We start from the raw sequence: 21987 nt of genomic DNA, 5'->3' as shown, positions 1-21987 counted from the left end.
ATCATGTTGTTTAACTTGTCGTTAAATTTAACGAGTCGTTTAAAAATGTCAAAGTGTCGTTATATTTAATCGACCTCATTGACAGTGATTAAATTTTAGTTGATGAACCTCAATCTAAGATGGCTGTCAATGTTTTGTTTAAACCACCTGCTGTAAGAAGAGAGCGACATTTTCGCGGTTTTGACCCTCTAGAAAGGGAATCTTCTGATGAGGAGCTAAGGCAGAGATATAGATTTGGCAGGAAGACTATTGCATACCTGTCAGATTTAATGAGAAGGGATCTTGATCGTGGGACAAACAAGAGACAACCCTTTCAGTGGAACAACAGATTATGATTGCCTTGAGGTTTTATGGAAGTGGATCACACTTGTAAGTAGTTGGGGACACAATGGAATTTGATAAATCAACTGTGTCTCTGGTGATTAACCGTGTGACGGATTCATTAGTTGCCATGAAAGATGATTTCATATCGTGGCCAGATAATCAGAGGAAGAACGCAATACTGGCTAGGTTTTATGACAAGGCTGGTTTTCCAAACGTGGTTGGATCCATTGATGGGACTCACATACGGATTACCGGGCCTAGCATTGATGAACCAGCATTTGTTAACCGAAAGGGGTTTCGCAGCACTAACGTACAAGCCATTTGTGACCACGAAGGTAATTTAAAACACTGTATTACACCTATTTTATATTTTACAACATGCTTTGTGTGCGTCCTTTTTCGTGACATCTCCAATCGTCCTTGACCATACACATGGCTTGTTTTCTGTTGAACTGGTTTTCAGCTAATTTGAAAATCGATGGAAAAAGAAAGACAACTCAATCTTGTCATACTTTCTATTGGATCCTTAGACTCGTTGTTTTTTTACCAGAGACATATTTACATATAATGTGTCTCTAATTTACAGTTTCACTTTTCTGTTTTTGACGTTTCACTTTTAAATATGCTGGATCGAGTGAACATACATTTATTGATCAAAATAGTTATATAGATTTTGCCAATTCTCATCTGCTTTAGGTAGAATTTGTCACAGTCAGGCTCATAAACTTTGAAACGTCAACAAATAGTGTGCTCCTTGTAGTTTGAAGAAATTCTAGATCTACCTCTAAATGTTTCAGTGAGAAGACCCCCCCCCCCCCCAAAAAAAAAATAACAAAAAAAAAATAACAAAAAAAACAAAAAACAACAACACTTGAAAAAAACCCATACAAAACTGAAAAAAGTGACAACTGAACAAAAAATAAGTGTCCAATCTGTCATCCAAATATCATGTTCGCCTTCCCCATTCTTTTCGGTTGGGAAATAGTGACCAGTCCTTTAATAGGCCAGTCATTGTTCAAAATATTTTTTTTTAAAATGTTAAGGGAGCATATACATTTGTAACTGCTTCGATCCCCGATGTATTGTTTATCTGACTGATTGTTTATAAAACAATACATATTTTGATTTCATCACATTGTAAATTCGGCTAACATTTTAATGACTCGAACTATAATGGACAAACTATATGCATGCACACAAAAGAAGATGTAGTGATGATTGCTAATGGGACAAATCTCCACAAGAGATTAAATGACACAGAAATAAACAGCTTGGGTCACCATACTTAATCACAATCACTGATTTGCTTTGCCTTGACAAATTAATTATGGAACTACTTTTTCAACTTTTGTAACTATCATATTTTTGTTTAAAGGTAGATTCACCAACATCAGTGCTAGGTGGCCAGGATCAGCACATGATTCTCACGTTTTCAGAACCTCAGCCATAGGACAACATCTTGAGAATGTATATCAAGGAATTGGACAAGGCGTATTGTTAGGAGACAGTGGCTATCCCTGCAGACAGTTTTTGCTGACACCATACAGACAACCAGCTGCTGGTAGAGGTCAAGCAAGGTTTAACAGAAGACATTGCTTAACAAGGTCGACAATAGAAAGGACATTTGGAATATGGAAGAAGCGCTTTCACATTCTAGGATCAGAGGTACAATTAATTCTTTACAAATAATTATAGTATAGTAATATGAATATTTGACATGATGTATGCCATGTATGCCCTTATATTTTGAAAGTCATGTTTTTTTTTCTTGTGACACTGCTCTCTACTCTATCTTTCATTAGTACATTTTTCGATTTCTCTAAATTTCGGTTAAGGTTGTAATGGTCCCCTTCTCTATTTTTTCTTTATAGCTACTATTCGTTATTTGTGGGTTTGTTGCTGACCACAGTAAGGTTGCCTACATTATAATTGCTTACATCGACTTCATTTCAACTTTGCAGGATACATACATTTCAGTTATAAAATTAACAATCACACCAAATTTTCTTTTTTTTTATTACGTAATAAAACCCAAAAAAACGAAAAATCAGTTGTATATTAAATAGCTGATAAAGCTGACATCAGAAACACATCAAATATCAAGCCAGGACAAGAACACAATGATAGACAATTCATCTGCACACAGATCAAAACCCGAAAATTTTACGGATAACAGGGGTCCAGTTGAAAAAATGGTGATGTTAGTTCGGTAACTTTATGTACCCCAAGGGTGAATGGGGAATAGAAATATGGTCACGTGGTCTTCTTCCGACCGGCAGTAAAACGCTTGCCGAAGTGGGGCGTCCGTTTGGCTGTGCGGGATGTATAAGTTCGCAGTCACGTCCGGTCAGAATGTGGACGTTGAATCCAAAGTCTCTTGTTAAGAGAGTGTCACGCTCTGTGCACGTTGAGAACCCTTGGAACGACTCATTGAGGGCCCGTAGATGGCCTGTTTCAAGGCACAATTTCTGTCCCTTTCCAATATACCCTCATTTTCCAGTGGCAGTCCAAATTTCTCCGACCATCATCCCAAATGGCCTCTATTATGACAAGACCTACCTATTGCATTTATTGTAAACTCGTTCTCGACCTGAATATGCATGAAATATTTGCCACTGGACGTTAAACAACAAACAACCAACCAAATTATGTAGTCCTGTTGGGGTAACTGCTCCAAGTTAGTCATTACTGTAACTTTATTAAATCGTGAATGTAACAGTACATCATCAGTTGTTAGACTGTTTGTTCAGCTTTATGTCTGATTTGGTCCATTTTTTAATGAAATTATAGTATAAACGTTTTTTTAATAGATTTATTTAATCTCAGACTTATTCATGAGCAAGGTTAATTCATGCTTCAAACAAATAGTATTTCTGTCACACTTTAAAATAAATGTTTTTTAATTGTATTCCAGATCCGAATGAAACCTGATAAAGCTTGCCGAATTATCATTGCTTGTGGTATTCTGCACAATATTGCCATCATGAGGAATGAACCTGAAGTTGCAGAAGAACAATTGATTGACAATCAACCTCAGATGCCACCCTGTAATGGTCCACAGGACGGAAAAGGCATACGGGATCATTTTTGCCTAATAAATTGCATGTTTTTATTTTTCCATATTTTCATAAATTGTCTTTCATTAAAAAAAATGAGGAAATTTGAAAATAGTAACAAATCTTTGTATGATCAGTTTGACAATGTGTTGAGAGAGGAAGTGTGCATTTTCGCGACTTCAATACTGGTATAGTAAATGGTGAGCAGTTAGTCGCCTATAAAAAGAAAAAAACCCAGTAGCCAGGCAATTTGTACTTCAGTACAAGAATAAGAATATGTGGTATGGTTGCCAATTGATTATATCAATTACCATATGGATTTTTTTTATTTAAATGCCCCAAAAAGGCACAAGCCATGGCCGACAGTGCAAGGATTGTATAGCCAAGCAAGGTCATTAAAAAACTTTTTGATTCGCGTATCACTTATTATTCTTTAAATGATGGAGGTGCAATATGTGTGGCTTAATTGTAATTACTGGTCTATTTTCTTTTACATAGGAGTGTGCAAACAAAATTAAATGAATGTGTTGGCCTCATAGTAATTTCTGAAATACAAATCAACAATATAACAATGAATTTAATACATTTAATACATAGAGGCAAGTGCCTGAGAAAGTGTAGCTGGCTCTGAACTGCCACCCACTAACTTCTGCAACAGCTCAATATGCAGTTCCAGTTTGTTCTTCTCTAAGTCCATTTGAATTTTCTGCTTCTCTTGGATCTCTAGTTTACCTTGCAGTGCACGATACTGCATGTCGTGAATATCCTGCACTGTTACCTTTTCAAAGGTGTTCTCACTGTCCTACAAATAATAAAAACAATGAGTTCTGTAAAGATCGATTAATGTTACATCTCTTTTTATTGATCGATTCAACGTCATAGTTCCATCAAATAGCCAGTCAGAATATGTCACGTTTTCCGGCTTGAAATATGTGAAAATGTGAGGGAAACTGCCAGAAATATATGAAAAGGTAAAAAAAGAAAACTTGAAGTGTTGACCAAACAATCTAGCGGAACCTGTTTCCACAACACATTTTTAGTACGGTAGAAAAATATTTTTTTTAAATCTAAAATTTCGGGAAAGTATTCATCCTACTTATGAACTAACAATCGTTTTTGTTGAAGGTGGCTTACGGTGATCTTCAGTTGTTAATTTCTGGTCTCTTGTGGGGAGTTGTCTCATTGGCAATAATACCACATCTTCTTTTTTTACATTTACAACTTACTTCTGCTTATCTGTCCTATCTGTTTGTTCTTGAATATGTGGTACGAATGTTTTTGTCTGGATGGGGTCATATCCTGAAAGCAGAGACGGACTTGGTGGACTGAAGGGGTTTGACTGTCCCTTATCAGAGATACTGCAGATTCATACAGATCCTGGCAGTCATCTTCTACCGGCAAAGTGCCATTGATAGATGGTTGATCTGTAATAAATTAGAAAAAAAATATTCGTTGATACTGTGTTTAGGTATATTTTATTAATTCTAAGGGGGGGGGGGCAATTGAAAAAGCATACTATATCCTCATTCAATTAAATTCAGATACAATTACTTTAAATTGCAAGATACAAAATATTGCACAAGACTAAATAAGACCCTATTTCAACCCTTTTCAGATTATCAAGGGTCTCATTTATAAACTCATATGAGTTCCTGTCTAGGTTCAGTCTGCAACAATAAATTGATCAACTTTATTCCGGATTTATGATAACCAGTCCGTATATGTTTTAATATTTTAAATCATGACTGGTTTTCGGTCGAAATTAGCTATTGCAGTTTCCTTTAATCCATCAACAGATACCAGTTTAAAGACGACTTGGGGGGCACCTGCAGCCACTTGTGAATTAATGTTTTAAATAATACTTTAAAACTGTTATCAGTTTAAGCAAATGCAAGCATGCAATAGTAAATTAAGGGGAAAACGAAAGTCTCTATATATCATAGAATTTTAATTATATTATGCATGCAGAATAACGCGAAAATAATTGTCCTGTCCCCGAGTAATTATCTTAAAAAGTTTAAAATCGGAAGTCTTGTGTATGACTCAAAAGTCGGTCTGATGACGGAAACAATTTCCAGACGCCTTTTCCCCGTTTTTCTCCCAACTAACCCATTGTACCTATGGGACACAGACGCATGACGATTAATCCATTGCTGAAAGAAGAGACGCGACACACAACATGTGCTCTTCTTGTTTAATAGTATTAACAAGTTTGGTCTTGTGTTGAGCTTTATCACCAATGTACTATGTTTGGCTCAATCTTGTTGTGTCTGTTTAAAGGCGAGTACCTTTAGTTCAGTGGTTGTCGTTGTTTCAGGTATGCATATTTGCTTTGCGTAAATAACTCCGTTGTAAATAAGGTCATGGGTTTTCTCAATTGAATTGTTTCATATTGTTCACGTCGGGGCTCGTTATAGCCGACAATACAGTATGATTTGTTTTCTCATTGTTAAAAACAACAGAAGTATGCAGCTGTCCAAAAGTTATCAATCAATTGAGAGAAAATGTCTCGGATTACAAACTCAAAGCGTTGGAAACACATCAACTATGAGGTGAAAACAATAGAACAACAGAAACATTGAAGTGCAGCAAAAACGAACTTTAACATACACAGCAACGATTTGTTTTTTTTAACAAATGCCATATTACTGACTTAGTAAATGACAATTTAATCTGGTTTTATGGCTAGGCAAACCTTAAGCTAACATGGATATCTTAAAAGATATCGCTAAAATAGCCAGACTATATAGAAGAAATCCATCACAAGCAATCACGATAGCGCCGAGCACAGAAAAAGACTCAATTATTGTTATAGTAGTTACAACATGCAAATTGCAAAAAATAACAAAATGAAAAAAAAAACCAGAACATCTTTTATTAACGAAAGCACACAACATTGACGCATGTTTATACCGCTATATAATATTGAAATTCATACAATTATTTTTCTAAATACTAAACCAAATACTTATCATGACTACGAAATGTGTTTTCAAATAAATGAAATGACGAAGTAATTACCATTTGAACTAACACTATACTTAATGTAAATATAACGGAATTTGATGAGACTGTCATCAAAGTGAGAGGGTTAGCGCTATAAAACCAGGTTTAATCCACCATTTTCTACATTTGAAAATGCCTGTACCAAGTCAGGAATATGACAGTTCTTGTCCATTCGTTTTTTATGCGTTTTGTTATTTGATTTTGACATTTGATTATGGACTTTCCGAATTGATTTTCCTGTAAGTTCAGTAGTTTTGTGATTTTACTTTTTATTCATGGACAATTGAAATTAACTCGACTTTCCTGACAAATAAAAATTATGTCACAAATACAGCACAGGCAAAATTCAAACTAAAAACAGATAAGACATAAATTAATATGCAACCATACCACATCAGAAAATTCATAGGTAAATACCTGAGTATTTTATGTATAAATACGGAAACACGTCGTTTGATAATGCAAATCCACACTCGACAAAACAGTTATATTTTGGAGGACAGATTGCTTGGATGTTATACCAAAAGCTAAGACATTTAACGGTTTTGTATTTCCATAGGCATACATTTTCTTTGTGTTTATCCTTGACTCGCATTTAATTTGAGATTTCTTCAAAAATTTTAACACACACTTATCATTTACATTTACCAACGGTCCTGAATCTATAATAATTAAGTTGACATAATACTTCTTCCTAGTACTAAAATTAATTCAACGTTATCGTTCATTCGTTCTTTACCGTGAAAACACATGGTTCTTCTTCGGTGTTCACAGTTTGGTGAAGATAACAGAGGGAAAGTCAAACTCATAGATCAAAAATAAAATGACAACGCGGTTAAAAAAAAAGAGGAAAAAGACGTGTAGTCAAACAGTCAAATATTAGTATACAAGTATTCGTCATCTGTGTGTTGTATTTAATTTGTAAGTTTGAAGTACAACATAATAGTAGATAGTAAATTTAATTAAAATGATTGAGATATTTATCTTTTTCCCAAGTTTTAAATTACCCTTAAACTGTGTATAGAAGTTCGCGTCACACTGACTGATTTGTATGTATTCCTTTGTCAGATAATATTTAAAAATGTTAAATATTTCCTTGTACGAACAAAATAGATTTTTTAACAAAGATATAGTTAGTGTCTTTTTTGTATTGCGTGTAACGCTGGTAGTAATTTAACTGCTAGACATTGTACGGTCTACTGACTTGTTTTGTTATGGTTATGTATTTAGTCAAATCATCAAATCTAGAACTAAATCAACGCTGAAATGGATTGAATACGTTGTACTGCCGGTCTATGGATACATAGTTTAGCGGTGTAATTATAAAGATAGCTGAGGTTTGTAATATGCTTTACTTCTATAAAGATTGTTCTTACATTTAAGTCACAAAATATTAAATAAGCTATTGAGAAAATATAATGAGAACTTGAAGTACATACACGCTGGAGAATTTTGTATGTCAAATAATTCTGAATGTTGTTGTCTAAACCATTAAAAACGAAATGAGAACAAGAAAAACTATTATAATTAACAGAAAACCGAGATGAAGACAAACAACAATCTACAATATATATTTTCTATATATTTCTGTCTTGTTTAATGTGAATTAATTTGAATTTGAATTAATTTGACAACAAATATTTTTCTCGACAGAAATAGTGAAGAAATAAATTCTTTACGTGCGTTTACATTTTTTTCAAATAAGTGATTTGTTTACCATTTGAAATATTGCCAGCTTATATTTTGTATGTCAAACATACACCATATCATATTTGTAAGTGACAATGATTTCTCTCATGTCGATTTCATTCCATATTAAAGCTTTGATTTAGTAATTCAGTATTCGATGTGTACATATCATGTGTGTACAATAAACATATAAAATTAAATAATACACCTTTTGAACTCTGCTGAAATAACTTGAGTATGTTACTAAGTTACATGAACAAATATTATTTACAGTTGTCATGTTCAAAATAGGGATATTCCACAGATGTTTTGCAATTATGTGCTGACAGTTTTATGAAGTAATCAGTCACCAAACTTTGGTAATCCATAATCTAGCATAATAGATTGTGAAAAAATGAAATGGTTGTATTTGTACTTCTATTTGTTCAATATCCTTTTATCTATCTTGACATGCTCTCGTCATAGGGCGATAATATTCCGATTAATGAAGTATTCTAAGTTGTAACATATTTCTGAGTAAGGTAAGAAAAATTCATTCACTTTCTTTTACATTAGTTAAATAAACAGAGTACAGTAATAACACGGATAAACCGAACAAATCATCTCTCAATCTTAAATACAGAATTACTCTTTATAAATGTATAGGTTAAAAAGCATATCCATTTGTTTTTGTTATACAAGATGCTGAGGATATTAGTTTTCGGAGAAATTTCGATAACGCAGCAAACATTTCTTTTCCATTTGTGTAATCATGTGAACAATTGGATGTGTACAAATACATCTATTTATCATGACGTTATTTATCACTAATGTGGGATCATTTGTTTGATAACCTGTTACATTTCATAACGATATAATGATAACACAAACTTGATTGAAACACTGGTGGGTGTTTGATTAAAAGAAATGTTCTAATAGAATTGATATATAAACTGAGGTGGAATCATTTAGGTAATTATTATAACTATTTTTTCGGTATTACGTGTTTAATAAAGGTTAAACAGACATTTGTATCGAAACAACAATAGGGTAATCATATAAATTCATATGACATAAACATTATTAAATACATGTATTGGTGAATAAAGTACGCATACCACTTTGCTTGTTTATATACAAATGTTTTCGTGATCTGCCTTACTATAGATTAAAAAGGATATTGTTTAAATTGCTAACGAGCTGAATATATATATTCCGATACATAACAAATTTATGGGCACCTTAAAGTGGTCTAAGGACTTTCTTTTAATTTGGGAAATATTGAAAAACAATGTTTTATAGACAAGATGTAGGGTGATACAGCAGTACAAAATACATGTATATGTGTCTTGACTGTGAGCAAGAATGTAAATCTTCTAATACTTGAGCAAGGAATCATCCTTTAGTTTCGTTAAAGTTTCAATCAGTTACAACGAAATAAATTCCTCAGCCAATACTTCAGTTTCGCTTTTTAAAACTATTTTATTATGTCCAAATAAAGTTTTAAAAGTTTTAAATTTTCTCAAATTTCTGGTTTTTTTTTATCGGAATATCGAAAAAAAATAAAAACAGCATGTTTAATAATTTCTTGCGTCCAAAGCGCTTTTCTGGATTTACTATTGCCAGAGGGAGTTGAAACGTTAGTGTCTTGATAATTTCAAAATTTATAAACGGGCAAATTTAGTAAAGTTTCTTAAATCATATCAGTACCAAAGTGTTGATTACTTAGCTGATGATACCCTCGGGGACTGACAGTCCACCAGCAGAGGTATCGACCCAGTGATGTAAAAAAATAAAAACACCACGTATAGTAATTTCTTGCGTCCAAAGCGCTTTTCTGGATTTACCTTAATCAAGAACACTCAAAGCCAAACATTTGAAAACCGAAGATGTATAAGAACCGAAACCGTTGAAGAGCTATGTGTCAAAAATACCTAAATATATAGCTAAATTTGGCTAAATCCAACTTTGCCTGTGGGAGTTGAAACCTTAGTTTCTTGATAATTTCAAAATTTATGAACGGGTGATCGACCTAGAGATGTAAAAAAATAAACGAAAACAACACGTTTAGTAATTTCTTGTGTCCGAAGCGCTTGTCTCTAATGTTTCCTTTTTAGGTAAATTAATTGACGTTATTTATTTTCATAACATTATAGACACACATTTTATTGCCACAGCAATTTTAAACCTATTTTGAATTTTTATTTCATTTTGTAACTTTTAGTAAAATCCAATCAAGGTAATAAATCAATGTAATATGGTAAATGTGGGCAGTTGTAACTCATTTATAAAAAACTCGTCGTTTTTTAATTGTAAGTAGGTTTGCACGATAGGATAATCCCTCAGGTCTGTTCGGATACATATCTGTCAATAGGGTTGGTCAAGAGCACTAAAAAGTCACAATCACAATTACTATAACAAAGTAAAATAAACTACCAATCATAATTTGCTTAATCAAAAAGTTCTAGGACTTATAAAATTGAATTTCTAATTCCTATGTAACAAGAAGGATTAAATATTTTGTGTGGGTCAAATTCAAAAAGTCTTTCATTCTACATAATGATGTTTTAAGTATGCACTTTAGACTAAGGATTATTGTACAATTGGGGCTAATTTTAGTTGTTTTTATTATTTGTTCTGAAAGTCAGAAACAGTTATTTCTATCTAAAAACGCAAGATGATTTCTTTTGATCATGTTAATAGGACATAAATTACTACAAGTAAAAGATTAGTTTAAAGGATGAGAAAATTTCTTTTTAAATGCAGTAATAATATGCTACAGACTTACCCTTTATAAAATGGATGGAGGAATTTTGTGTCACGAATGAATCAACATTTTTAGGTACATGTGGAAGCTTAGTTTGAAAGTAAACCCTCAATGTTAGACTTTTAAGCAAATTAAAATATATTATATGTTATACATACTATTAAACGAGAGGACCTCATTTTGTTTGTCGCTTCACTCCCTTCCGCAACAAATTAATTATTATTATTCCTCTGTGTCATATACTATGCATATTCGCATTTTTCATCCATTTTTATGATTATTCAGTATGGGAGAAAAAAAATTCAATATGTTTTTCACTATTACCCGGGGACAGGACACATGTGTTTGTGTTATTCTGCAGGTATACGTAGATTTGACTCATATAACATAAAGACTATCTATATAATAAAGCAGTGATCGCCGTGGAGAAGACTCTTGGTATTGATAGTTATTAGCAAATACACTTTATTTCTAATATACTCTGGGGTCCACTTCCTATATGCAATATGATAGGACGTGTCACTGGAATCGATCATCTTTTAGAGCTTGAAAATATATAAATAGGTCGGGAAAACTATCCGTAATATATGATAAAGGTCGTTTCCAATTACTTTGTCTGCCATCTTTCTTTGTGTTCCCGGCTGTGTTTTATCAGCCAATTTTCTGTCTTTTGGCACTTTGACAGAAACAAAACCCTTACAAATTGGAAATGCATCAAAGACTCAGCCGACAAAAGCTCACAAAAGAGTTAAAGTCATATCACTGGTCGTTGAAGCATATACATATCATCTCTTTCTTGCATTGTAATATCTGTATGTAATATTTAAAATCTATACTGTATACTAAGTTATGAACCTAGTATCTTTATAGGATTTTACAAAATCTCGAAGCGTGTCATTGTTGGAGAACTTATGCACTTGACACAGTAGTCAGTTCTTCTGGAGTACCACAACATGTCATTGATACGGTAGTTTTCTGTAATGTTTTGTTGATAAAATTACAAATATTTGAAACACCTTTTTCGTGATCACTAGTCATAAATGTTCTTTAACGTACTTTTTACTTTTTTTTGTAAATTATTGATTTACTACGTCATAAACTACGAATTATATTTTGCTTTCCTATTTGGTGTGATTCAATATTTGGTACGTAAATATGCCCGTCAGTTTGCTTGTTTGAATTGACTATATTTGTCACATCCGACCTTTAACAGCTTACTACGCGGTATTGGTGTTGCTCCTTGTTGAATTCCATATGTTGATGTAGAGTGTTTGGTGACTGATCATCATTTTATTTGTTCCACTGATAATGTACGGTTTGTTTCGTCGTGTGTTTCACCTACCAAGTAGCTAGGCTGCCTCTATTTTTTGCCATGAACCATAATTGATATGTTAACTTACTGTACATTCACTGTTAATGTCAAGAACTATGTTGAACACTAATAATTTTGTACATAACAAGGGGCATTTTGTCTCAGGCTTATTGAAAACGTTTACATCTTATTTTCAGGAAAGATTATCGGAAAAGACAGACGTCAATGTTGTTTAAATTCCTGATTCTCGTAAGTAGCTATAGACGAGACAGACAAAAAATAAAATACATATCATCGTCGAAAAGACTCGATATGAAAATATGTAATGATATACTTGAGCAGGATTACCCTATACAAAACAAACGGCAAATGAAACGAGTGACCAGTGAAAAATAATGTTTATCCAATTCTTGAACCAGTTCATGTATATATTATAAAGTTAGTCTTCTATGCACGGTTTTATCATTTTTTATTCATCCATGTTGTATAATCATCAATTGTTTTTATATCTCGGTCTGTTATGATGTGAAAGTGTTTTGAAACCGTACAGATGGGTGCACTCCTAACCTGTACAGCAAGTTAATTAACTTGATAACCAGTCATTTGGACTGGTCAAAGTTAGCCTGTGACCGAATATAGGACTGCTCTGACCAGTCCTAAGACCAAAATCTAGTTAACTTGAAAAGCGGACTTGGTTCTAGGACTGTTTTTATGTCTGCCAAAAAGTAAACTTGGAAACAGGTCCGCTATTGATATAAGTTAACTTCGAACCAGTCCTGTCATAAGTTAACATAAGTTAACTTCGGAACCAGTCCTGTCATAAAGTTAACATAAGTTAACTTGGAAACCGGTCCTGCCACAAAGTTAACTTCTGCTTGGACAAATCCGATCAAAACCAGACCTGTTCCCAAGTTAACTTTTGACTGGTCTGCTAAACACTAAGTTAACTTGTAACCAGGACCGCTCTTCGTTGATTTAAAAAAGAAATATTTGAATATCTTTGTTTCGTAGTATAAACATCGAAAATAAAGTAATTTGAAAATTGATACTTCCGTTTTATGAACAGGATTAAATACAAATATTTGAAAATAAGTACGCACAGAGAGTAACACAAATTTATCTGTGATCTGACAATCACTCTATTATAAAAACGATCTCGGTTACAATGATAACAGGCACTGAATATATATATATTCCGAGATCAAATTCATTCATATTATGTATATTTTTGAAAAGAAGTATATTTGATGTTAGGTGTATACGTCCTTGTTAGTTATACATCCTTGAACTGCGCAGTCACAATCACCAATAGTTTAATTCATTTAAATAATGACTACAAATTTTTGTTCACCTACATTAAGGGTGCCAGCATGTCCTCTTTTTACTCAAAATACTGATACGTAACAAAATTTCAGTAGTTTTGATGCCTCCAGTTGACTTGTACAACAAAATTATTTGACCGCATCCACCAAAACTGACCATATATCCACTTTAATTTGTGAATCTATATACACGCATAGTAAATCAGCCATATTTTTTATGTCAGGATTCAATGTATAATACAATCATGGCAATGAACAGCAAAATTGCAATATAATAACAACAAATTTTTGTTCACATAAATTTAGGATACCAGCATGTCCTCATTTTATTCAAAATATTGATACGTAACAAAATTTCAGTAGTTTTGATACCTCCAGCTGACTTGTACAACAAAATTGTTTGACCACATCCACCAAAACTGACCATATGTGCACTTTAATTTGTAAATCTACATACCCGCATAGTAAATCAGCCATATTTTTTATTTGAGGATTCAAGTATAATTCAATCATCACAATGGACAGCAAAATTGTAATATAATAACAAAAAATTTTGGTTTTGATAAATTTAGGAAACCAGCATGTCCTCATTTTATTCAAAATATTGATACGTAACAAAATTTCCGTAGTTTTGATACCTCCAGCTGACTTGTACAACAAAATTATTTGACCACATTACCAAAACTGACCATATGTGAACTTTAAACTGTAAATCTATATACCAGCATAGTAAATCAGCCTTAATTTTAATGTCATGATTCAATGTATAATACAATCATGACAATGGACAGCAATATTGCAATATAATAACAACAAATTTTTGTTCGCCTAAATTAAGGGTGCCAGCATGTCCTCATTTTATTCAAAATATTGATACGTAACAAAATTTCAGTAGTTTTGATACCTCCAGTTGACTTGTACAACAAAATTATTTGACCGCATCCACCAAAACTGACCATATGTGAACTTTAAATTGTAAATCTATATACCAGCATAGTAAATCAGCCTTATTTTTAATGTCAGGATTCAATGTATAATACAATCATGACCATGAACAGCAATATTGCAATATAATAACAACAAATTTTTGTTCACATAAATTTAGGATACCAGCATGTCCTCATTTTATTCAAAATATTGATACGTAACAAAATTTCAGTAGTTTTGATACCTCCGGCTGACTTGTACAACAAAATTGTTTGACCGCATCCACCAAAACTGACCATATGTGCACTTTAATTTGTAAATCTATATACCCGCAAAGTAAATCAGCCTTATTTTTAATGTCAGGATTCAATGTATAATACAATCATGACAATGGACAGCAAAATTGCAATATAATAAGAAAAAAATTGGTTCGCATAAATTTAGGATACCAGCATGTCCTCATTTTATTCAAAATATTGATACGTAACAAAATTTCCGTAGTTTTGATACCTCCAGCTGACTTGTACAACAAAATTATTTGACCACATTACCAAAACTGACCATATGTGAACTTTAAACTGTAAATCTATATACCAGCATAGTAAATCAGCCTTATTTTTAATGTCAGGATTCAATGTATAATACAATCATGACAATGGATAGCAAAATTGCAATATAATAAAAAAAAAATTGGTTCGCATAAATTTAGGATACAAGCATGTCCTCATTTTATTCAAAATATTGATACGTAACAAAATTTCCGTAGTTTTGATACCTCCAGCTGACTTGTACAACAAAATTATTTGACCACATTACCAAAACTGACCATATGTGAACTTTAAACTGTAAATCTATATACCAGCATAGTAAATCAGCTTTATTTTTTATGTCAGGATTCAATGTATATTACAATCATGACAATGGACAGCAAAATTGCAATATAATAACAAATAATTTTGGTTTTGATAAATTTAGGAAACCAGCATGTCCTCATTGTATTCAAAATATTGATACGTAACAAAATTTCCGTAGTTTTGATACCTCCAGCTGACTTGTACAACAAAATTATTTGACAACATTACCAAAACTGACCATATGTGAACTTTAAACTGTAAATCTATATACCAGCATAGTAAATCAGCCTTATTTTTAATGTCAGGATTCAATGTATAATACAATCATGACAATGGACAGCAATATTGCAATATAATAACAAATAATTTTGGTTTTGATAAAATTAGGAAACCAGCATGTCCTCATTTTATTCAAAATATTGATACGTAACAAAATTTCCGTAGTTTTGATACCTCCAGCTGACTTGTACAACAAAATTATTTGACCACATTACCAAAACTGACCATATGTGAACTTTAAACTGTAAATCTATATACCAGCATAGTAAATCAGCCTTATTTTTAATATCAGGATTCAATGTATAATACAATCATGACAATAGACAGCAAAATTGCAATATAATAAAAAAAAAATTGGTTCGCATAAATTTAGGATACCAGCATGTCCTCATTTTATTCAAAATATTGATACGTAACAAAATTTCCGTAGTTTTGATACCTCCAGCTGACTTGTACAACAAAATTATTTGACCACATTACCAAAACTGACCATATGGGAACTTAAAACTGTAAATCTATATACCAGCATAGTAAATCAGCCTTATTTTAAATGTCAGGATTCAATGTATAATACAATCATGACAATGGACAGCAATATTGCAATATAATAACAACAAATTTTTGTTCGCATAAATTTGGGATACCAGCATGTCCTGATTTTATTCAAAATATTGATACGTAACAAAATTTCAGTAGTTTTGATACCTCCAGCTGACTTGTACAACAAAATTATTTGACCGCATCCACCAAAACTGACCATATGTGCACTTTAATTTGTAAATCTATATACCCGCATAGTTAATCGGCCATATTTTTTATGCCAGAATCAATGTATAATACAATCATGACAATGGACAGCAATATTGCAATATAATAAAAACAAATTTTTGTTCACATAAATTTAGGATATCAGCATGTCCTCATTTTATTCAAAATATTGATACGTAACAAAATTTCAGTAGTTTTGATACCTCCAGCTGACTTGTACAACAAAATTGTTTGACCGCATCCACCAAAACTGACCATATGTGCACTCTAATTTGTAAATCTATATACCCGCATAGTAAATCAGCCATATTTTTTATGTCAGGATTCAATGTATATTACAATCATGACAATGGACAGCAAAATTGCAATATAATAACAAATAATTTTGGTTTTGATAAATTTAGGAAACCAGCATGTCCTCATTGTATTCAAAATATTGATACGTAACAAAATTTCCGTAGTTTTGATACCTCCAGCTGACTTGTACAACAAAATTATTTGACAACATTACCAAAACTGACCATATGTGAACTTTAAACTGTAAATCTATATACCAGCATAGTAAATCAGCCTTATTTTTAATGTCAGGATTCAATGTATAATACAATCATGACAATGGACAGCAATATTGCAATATAATAACAAATAATTTTGGTTTTGATAAAATTAGGAAACCAGCATGTCCTCATTTTATTCAAAATATTGATACGTAACAAAATTTCCGTAGTTTTGATACCTCCAGCTGACTTGTACAACAAAATTATTTGACCACATTACCAAAACTGACCATATGTGAACTTTAAACTGTAAATCTATATACCAGCATAGTAAATCAGCCTTATTTTTAATGTCAGGATTCAATGTATAATACAATCATGACAATGGACAGCAATATTGCAATATAATAACAACAAATTTTTGTTCGCCTAAATAAAGGGTGCCAGCATGTCCTCTTTTTACTTAAAATACTGATAGGTAACAAAATTTCAGTAGTTTTGATGCCTCCAGCTGACTTGTACAATAAATTATTTGACCACATCCACCAAAACTGACCATATATGCACTTTAGTTTGTAAATCTATATACCCGCATAGTAAATCAGCCATATTTTTTATGTCAGGATTCAATGTATAATACAATCATGACAATGGACAGCAATATTGCAATATAATAAGGACAAATTTTTGTTCGCATAAATTTAGGATACCAGCATGTTCTCATTTTATTCAAAATATTGATACATAACAAAATTTTAGTAGTTTTGATACCTCCAGTTGACTTGTACAACAAAATTATTTGACCGCATCCACCAAAACTGACCATATGTGAACTTTAAATTGTAAATCTATTTACCAGCATAGTAAATCAGCATTATTTTTAATGTCAGGATTCAATGTATAATACAATCATGACAATGAACAGCAATATTGCAATATAATAACAACAAATTTTTGTTCACATAAATTTAGGATACCAGCATGTCCTCATTTTATTCAAAATATTGATACGTAACAAAATTTCAGTAGTTTTGATACCTCCGGCTGACTTGTACAACAAAATTATTTGACCACATTACCAAAACTGACCATATGTGAACTTTAAACTGTAAATCTATATACCAGCATAGTAAATCAGCCTTATTTTTAATGTCAGGATTCAATGTATAATACAATCATGACAATGGACAGCAATATTGCAATATAATAACAAATAATTTTGGTTTTGATAAATTTAGGAAACCAGCATGTCCTCATTTTATTCAAAATATTGATACGTAACAAAATTTCCGTAGTTTTGATACCTCCAGCTGACTTGTACAACACAATTATTTGACCACATTACCAAAACTGACCATATGTGAACTTTAAACTGTAAATCTATATACCAGCATAGTAAATCAGCCTTATTTTTAATGTCAGGATTCAATGTATAATACAATCATGACAATGGACAGCAATATTGCAATATAATAACAACAAATTTTTGTTCGCCTAAATAAAGGGTGCCAGCATGTCCTCTTTTTACTTAAAATACTGATAGGTAACAAAATTTCAGTAGTTTTGATGCCTCCAGCTGACTTGTACAATAAATTATTTGACCACATCCACCAAAACTGACCATATATGCACTTAAGTTTGTAAATCTATATACCCGCATAGTAAATCAGCCATATTTTTTATGTCAGCATTCAATGTATAATACAATCATGACAATGGACAGCAATATTGCAATATAATAAGGACAAATTTTTGTTCGCATAAATTGAGAATACCAGCATGTCCTCATTTTATTCAAAATATTGATACATAACAAAATTTTAGTAGTTTTGATACCTCCAGTTGACTTGTACAACAAAATTATTTGACCGCATCCACCAAAACTGACCATATGTGAACTTTAAATTGTAAATCTATTTACCAGCATAGTAAATCAGCATTATTTTTAATGTCAGGATTCAATGTATAATACAATCATGACAATGAACAGCAATATTGCAATATAATAGCAACAAATTTTTGTTCACATAAATTTAGGATACCAGCATGTCCTCATTTTATTCAAAATATTGATACATAACAAAATTTTAGTAGTTTTGATACCTCCAGTTGACTTGTACAACAAAATTGTTTGACCGCATCCACCAAAACTGACCATATGTGCACTTTAATTTGTAAATCTATATACCCGCATAGTAAATCAGCCATATTTTTTATGTCAGGATTCAATGTTTAATACAATCATGACAATGGACAGCAAAATTGCAATATAATAAAAAAAAAATTTATTCGCATAAATTTAGGATACCAGCATGTCCTCATTTTATTCAAAATATTGATACGTAACAAAATTTCCGTAGTTTTGATACCTCCAGCTGACTTGTACAACAAAATTATTTGACCACATTACCAAAACTGACAATATGTGAACTTTAAACTGTAAATCTATATACCAGCATAGTAAATCAGCCTTATTTTTAATGTCAGGATTCAATGTATAATACAATCATGACAATAGACAGAAAAATTGCAATATAATAAAAAAAAAATTGGTTCGCATAAATTTAGGATACCAGCATGTCCTCATTTTAATCAAAATATTGATACGTAACAAAATTTCCGTAGTTTTGATACCTCCAGCTGACTTGTACAACAAAATTATTTGACCACATTACCAAAACTGACCATATGTGAACTTTAAACTGTAAATCTATATACCAGCATAGTAAATCAGCCTTATTTTTAATGTCAGGATTCAATGTATAATACAATCATGACAATGGACAGCAATATTGCAATATAATAACAACAAATTTTTGTTCGCATAAATTTGGGATACCAGCATATCCTGATTTTATTCAAAATATTGATACGTAACAAAATTTCAGTAGTTTTGATACCTCCAGTTGACTTGTACAACAAAATTATTTGACCGCATCCACGAAAACTGACCATATGTGCACTTTAATTTGTAAATCTATATACCCGCATAGTTAATCGGCCATATTTTTTATGCCAGAATCAATGTATAATACAATCATGACAATGGACAGCAATATTGCAATATAATAAAAACAAATTTTTGTTCACATAAATTTAGGATATCAGCATGTCCTCATTTTATTCAAAATATTGATACGTTACAAAATTTCAGTAGTTTTGATACCTCCAGCTGACTTGTACAACAAAATTGTTTGACCGCATCCACCAAAACTGACCATATGTGCACTTTAATTTGTAAATCTATATACCCGCATAGTAAATCAGCCATATTTTTTATGTCAGAATTCAATGTATATTACAATCATGACAATGGACAGCAAAATTGCAATATAATAACAAATAATTTTGGTTTTGATAAATTTAGGAAACCAGCATGTCCTCATTTTATTCAAAATATTGATACGTAACATAATTTCCGTAGTTTTGATACCTCCAGCTGACTTGTACAACAAAATTATTTGACCACATTACCAAAACTGACCATATGTGAACTTTAAACTGTAAATCTATATACCAGCATAGTAAATCAGCCTTATTTTGAATGTCAGGATTCAATGTATAATACAATCATGACAATGGACAGCAATATTGCAATATAATAACAACAAATTTTTGTTCGCCTAAATAAAGGGTGCCAGCATGTCCTCTTTTTACTTAAAATACTGATACGTAACAAAATTTCAGTAGTTTTGATGCCTCCAGCTGACTTGTACAATAAATTATTTGACCACATCCAGCAAAAATGACCATATATGCACTTTAGTTTGTAAATCTATATACCCGCATAGTAAATCAGCCATATTTTTTATGTCAGGATTCAATGTATAATACAATCATGACAATGGACAGCAATATTGCAATATAATAAGGACAAATTTTTGTTCGCATAAATTTAGGAAACCAGCATGTCCTCATTTTATTCAAAATATTGATACGTAACAAAATTTCCGTAGTTTTGATACCTCCAGCTGACTTGTACAACAAAATTATTTGACCACATTACCAAAACTGACCATATGTGAACTTTAAACTGTAAATCTATATACCAGCATAGTAAATCAGCCTTATTTTTAATGTCAGGATTCAATGTATAATACAATCATGACAATGGATAGCAAAATTGCAATATAATAAAAAAAAAATTGGTTCGCATAAATTTAGGATACCAGCATGTCCTCATTTTATTCAAAATATTGATACGTAACAAAATTTCCGTAGTTTTGATACCTCCAGCTGACTTGTACAACAAAATTATTTGACCACATTACCAAAACTGACCATATGTGAACTTTAAACTGTAAATCTATATACCAGCAAAGTAAATCAGCCTTATTCTTAATGTCAGGATTCAATGTATAATACAATCATGACAATGGACAGCAATATTGCAATATAATAACAACAAATTTTTGTTCGCATAAATTTGGGATACCAGCATGTCCTAATTTTATTCAAAATATTGATATGTAACAAAATTTCAGTAGTTTTGATACATTCAGTTGACTTGTACAACAAAATTATTTGACCGCATCCACCAAAACTGACCATATGTGCACTTTAATTTGTAAATCTATATACCCGCATAGTTAATCGGCCATATTTTTTATGCCAGAATCAATGTATAATACAATCATGACAATGGACAGCAATATTGCAATATAATAAAAACAAATTTTTGTTCACATAAATTTAGGATACCAGCATGTCCTCATTTTATTCAAAATATTGATACGTAACAAAATTTCAGTAGTTTTGATACCTCCAGCTGACTTGTACAACAAAATTGTTTGACCGCCTCCACCAAAACTGACCATATGTGCACTTTAATTTGTAAATCTATATACCCGCATAGTAAATCAGCCATATTTTTTATGTCAGGATTCAATGTATATTACAATCATGACAATGGACAGCAATATTGCAATATAATAACAAATAATTTTGGTTTTGATAAATTTAGGAAACCAGCATGTCCTCATTTTATTCAAAATATTGATACGTAACAAAATTTCCGTTGTTTTGATACCTCCAGCTGACTTGTACAACAAAATTATTTGACCACATTACCAAAACTGACCATATGTGAACTTTAAACTGTAAATCTATATACCAGCATAGTAAATCAGCCTTATTTTTAATGTCAGGATTCAATGTATAATACAATCATGACAATGGACAGCAATATTGCAATATAATAACAAATA

At 31.8% G+C, this 21987-nt stretch overlaps 1 protein-coding gene across 1 annotated transcript; it reads left to right on the top strand.

Moving 5' to 3' along the window:
- The first annotated feature begins 388 nt into the window (after nucleotides 1-388).
- Nucleotides 389-3574, top strand: LOC139503367 (putative nuclease HARBI1). The gene is made up of 3 exons (XM_071293138.1): nucleotides 389-659; nucleotides 1640-1989; nucleotides 3239-3574. The coding sequence occupies exons 1-3, from the start codon at nucleotides 389-391 to the stop codon at nucleotides 3572-3574; spliced, it is 957 nt and encodes a 318-aa protein (XP_071149239.1).
- Nucleotides 3575-21987: the final 18413 nt, after the last annotated feature.

This window comes from Mytilus edulis, chromosome 14 (genome assembly GCF_963676685.1).
Source record: "Mytilus edulis chromosome 14, xbMytEdul2.2, whole genome shotgun sequence".
Lineage (NCBI taxonomy): Eukaryota > Metazoa > Mollusca > Bivalvia > Mytilida > Mytilidae > Mytilus > Mytilus edulis.
This window is presented reverse-complemented; position numbering and strand designations above follow the sequence as displayed.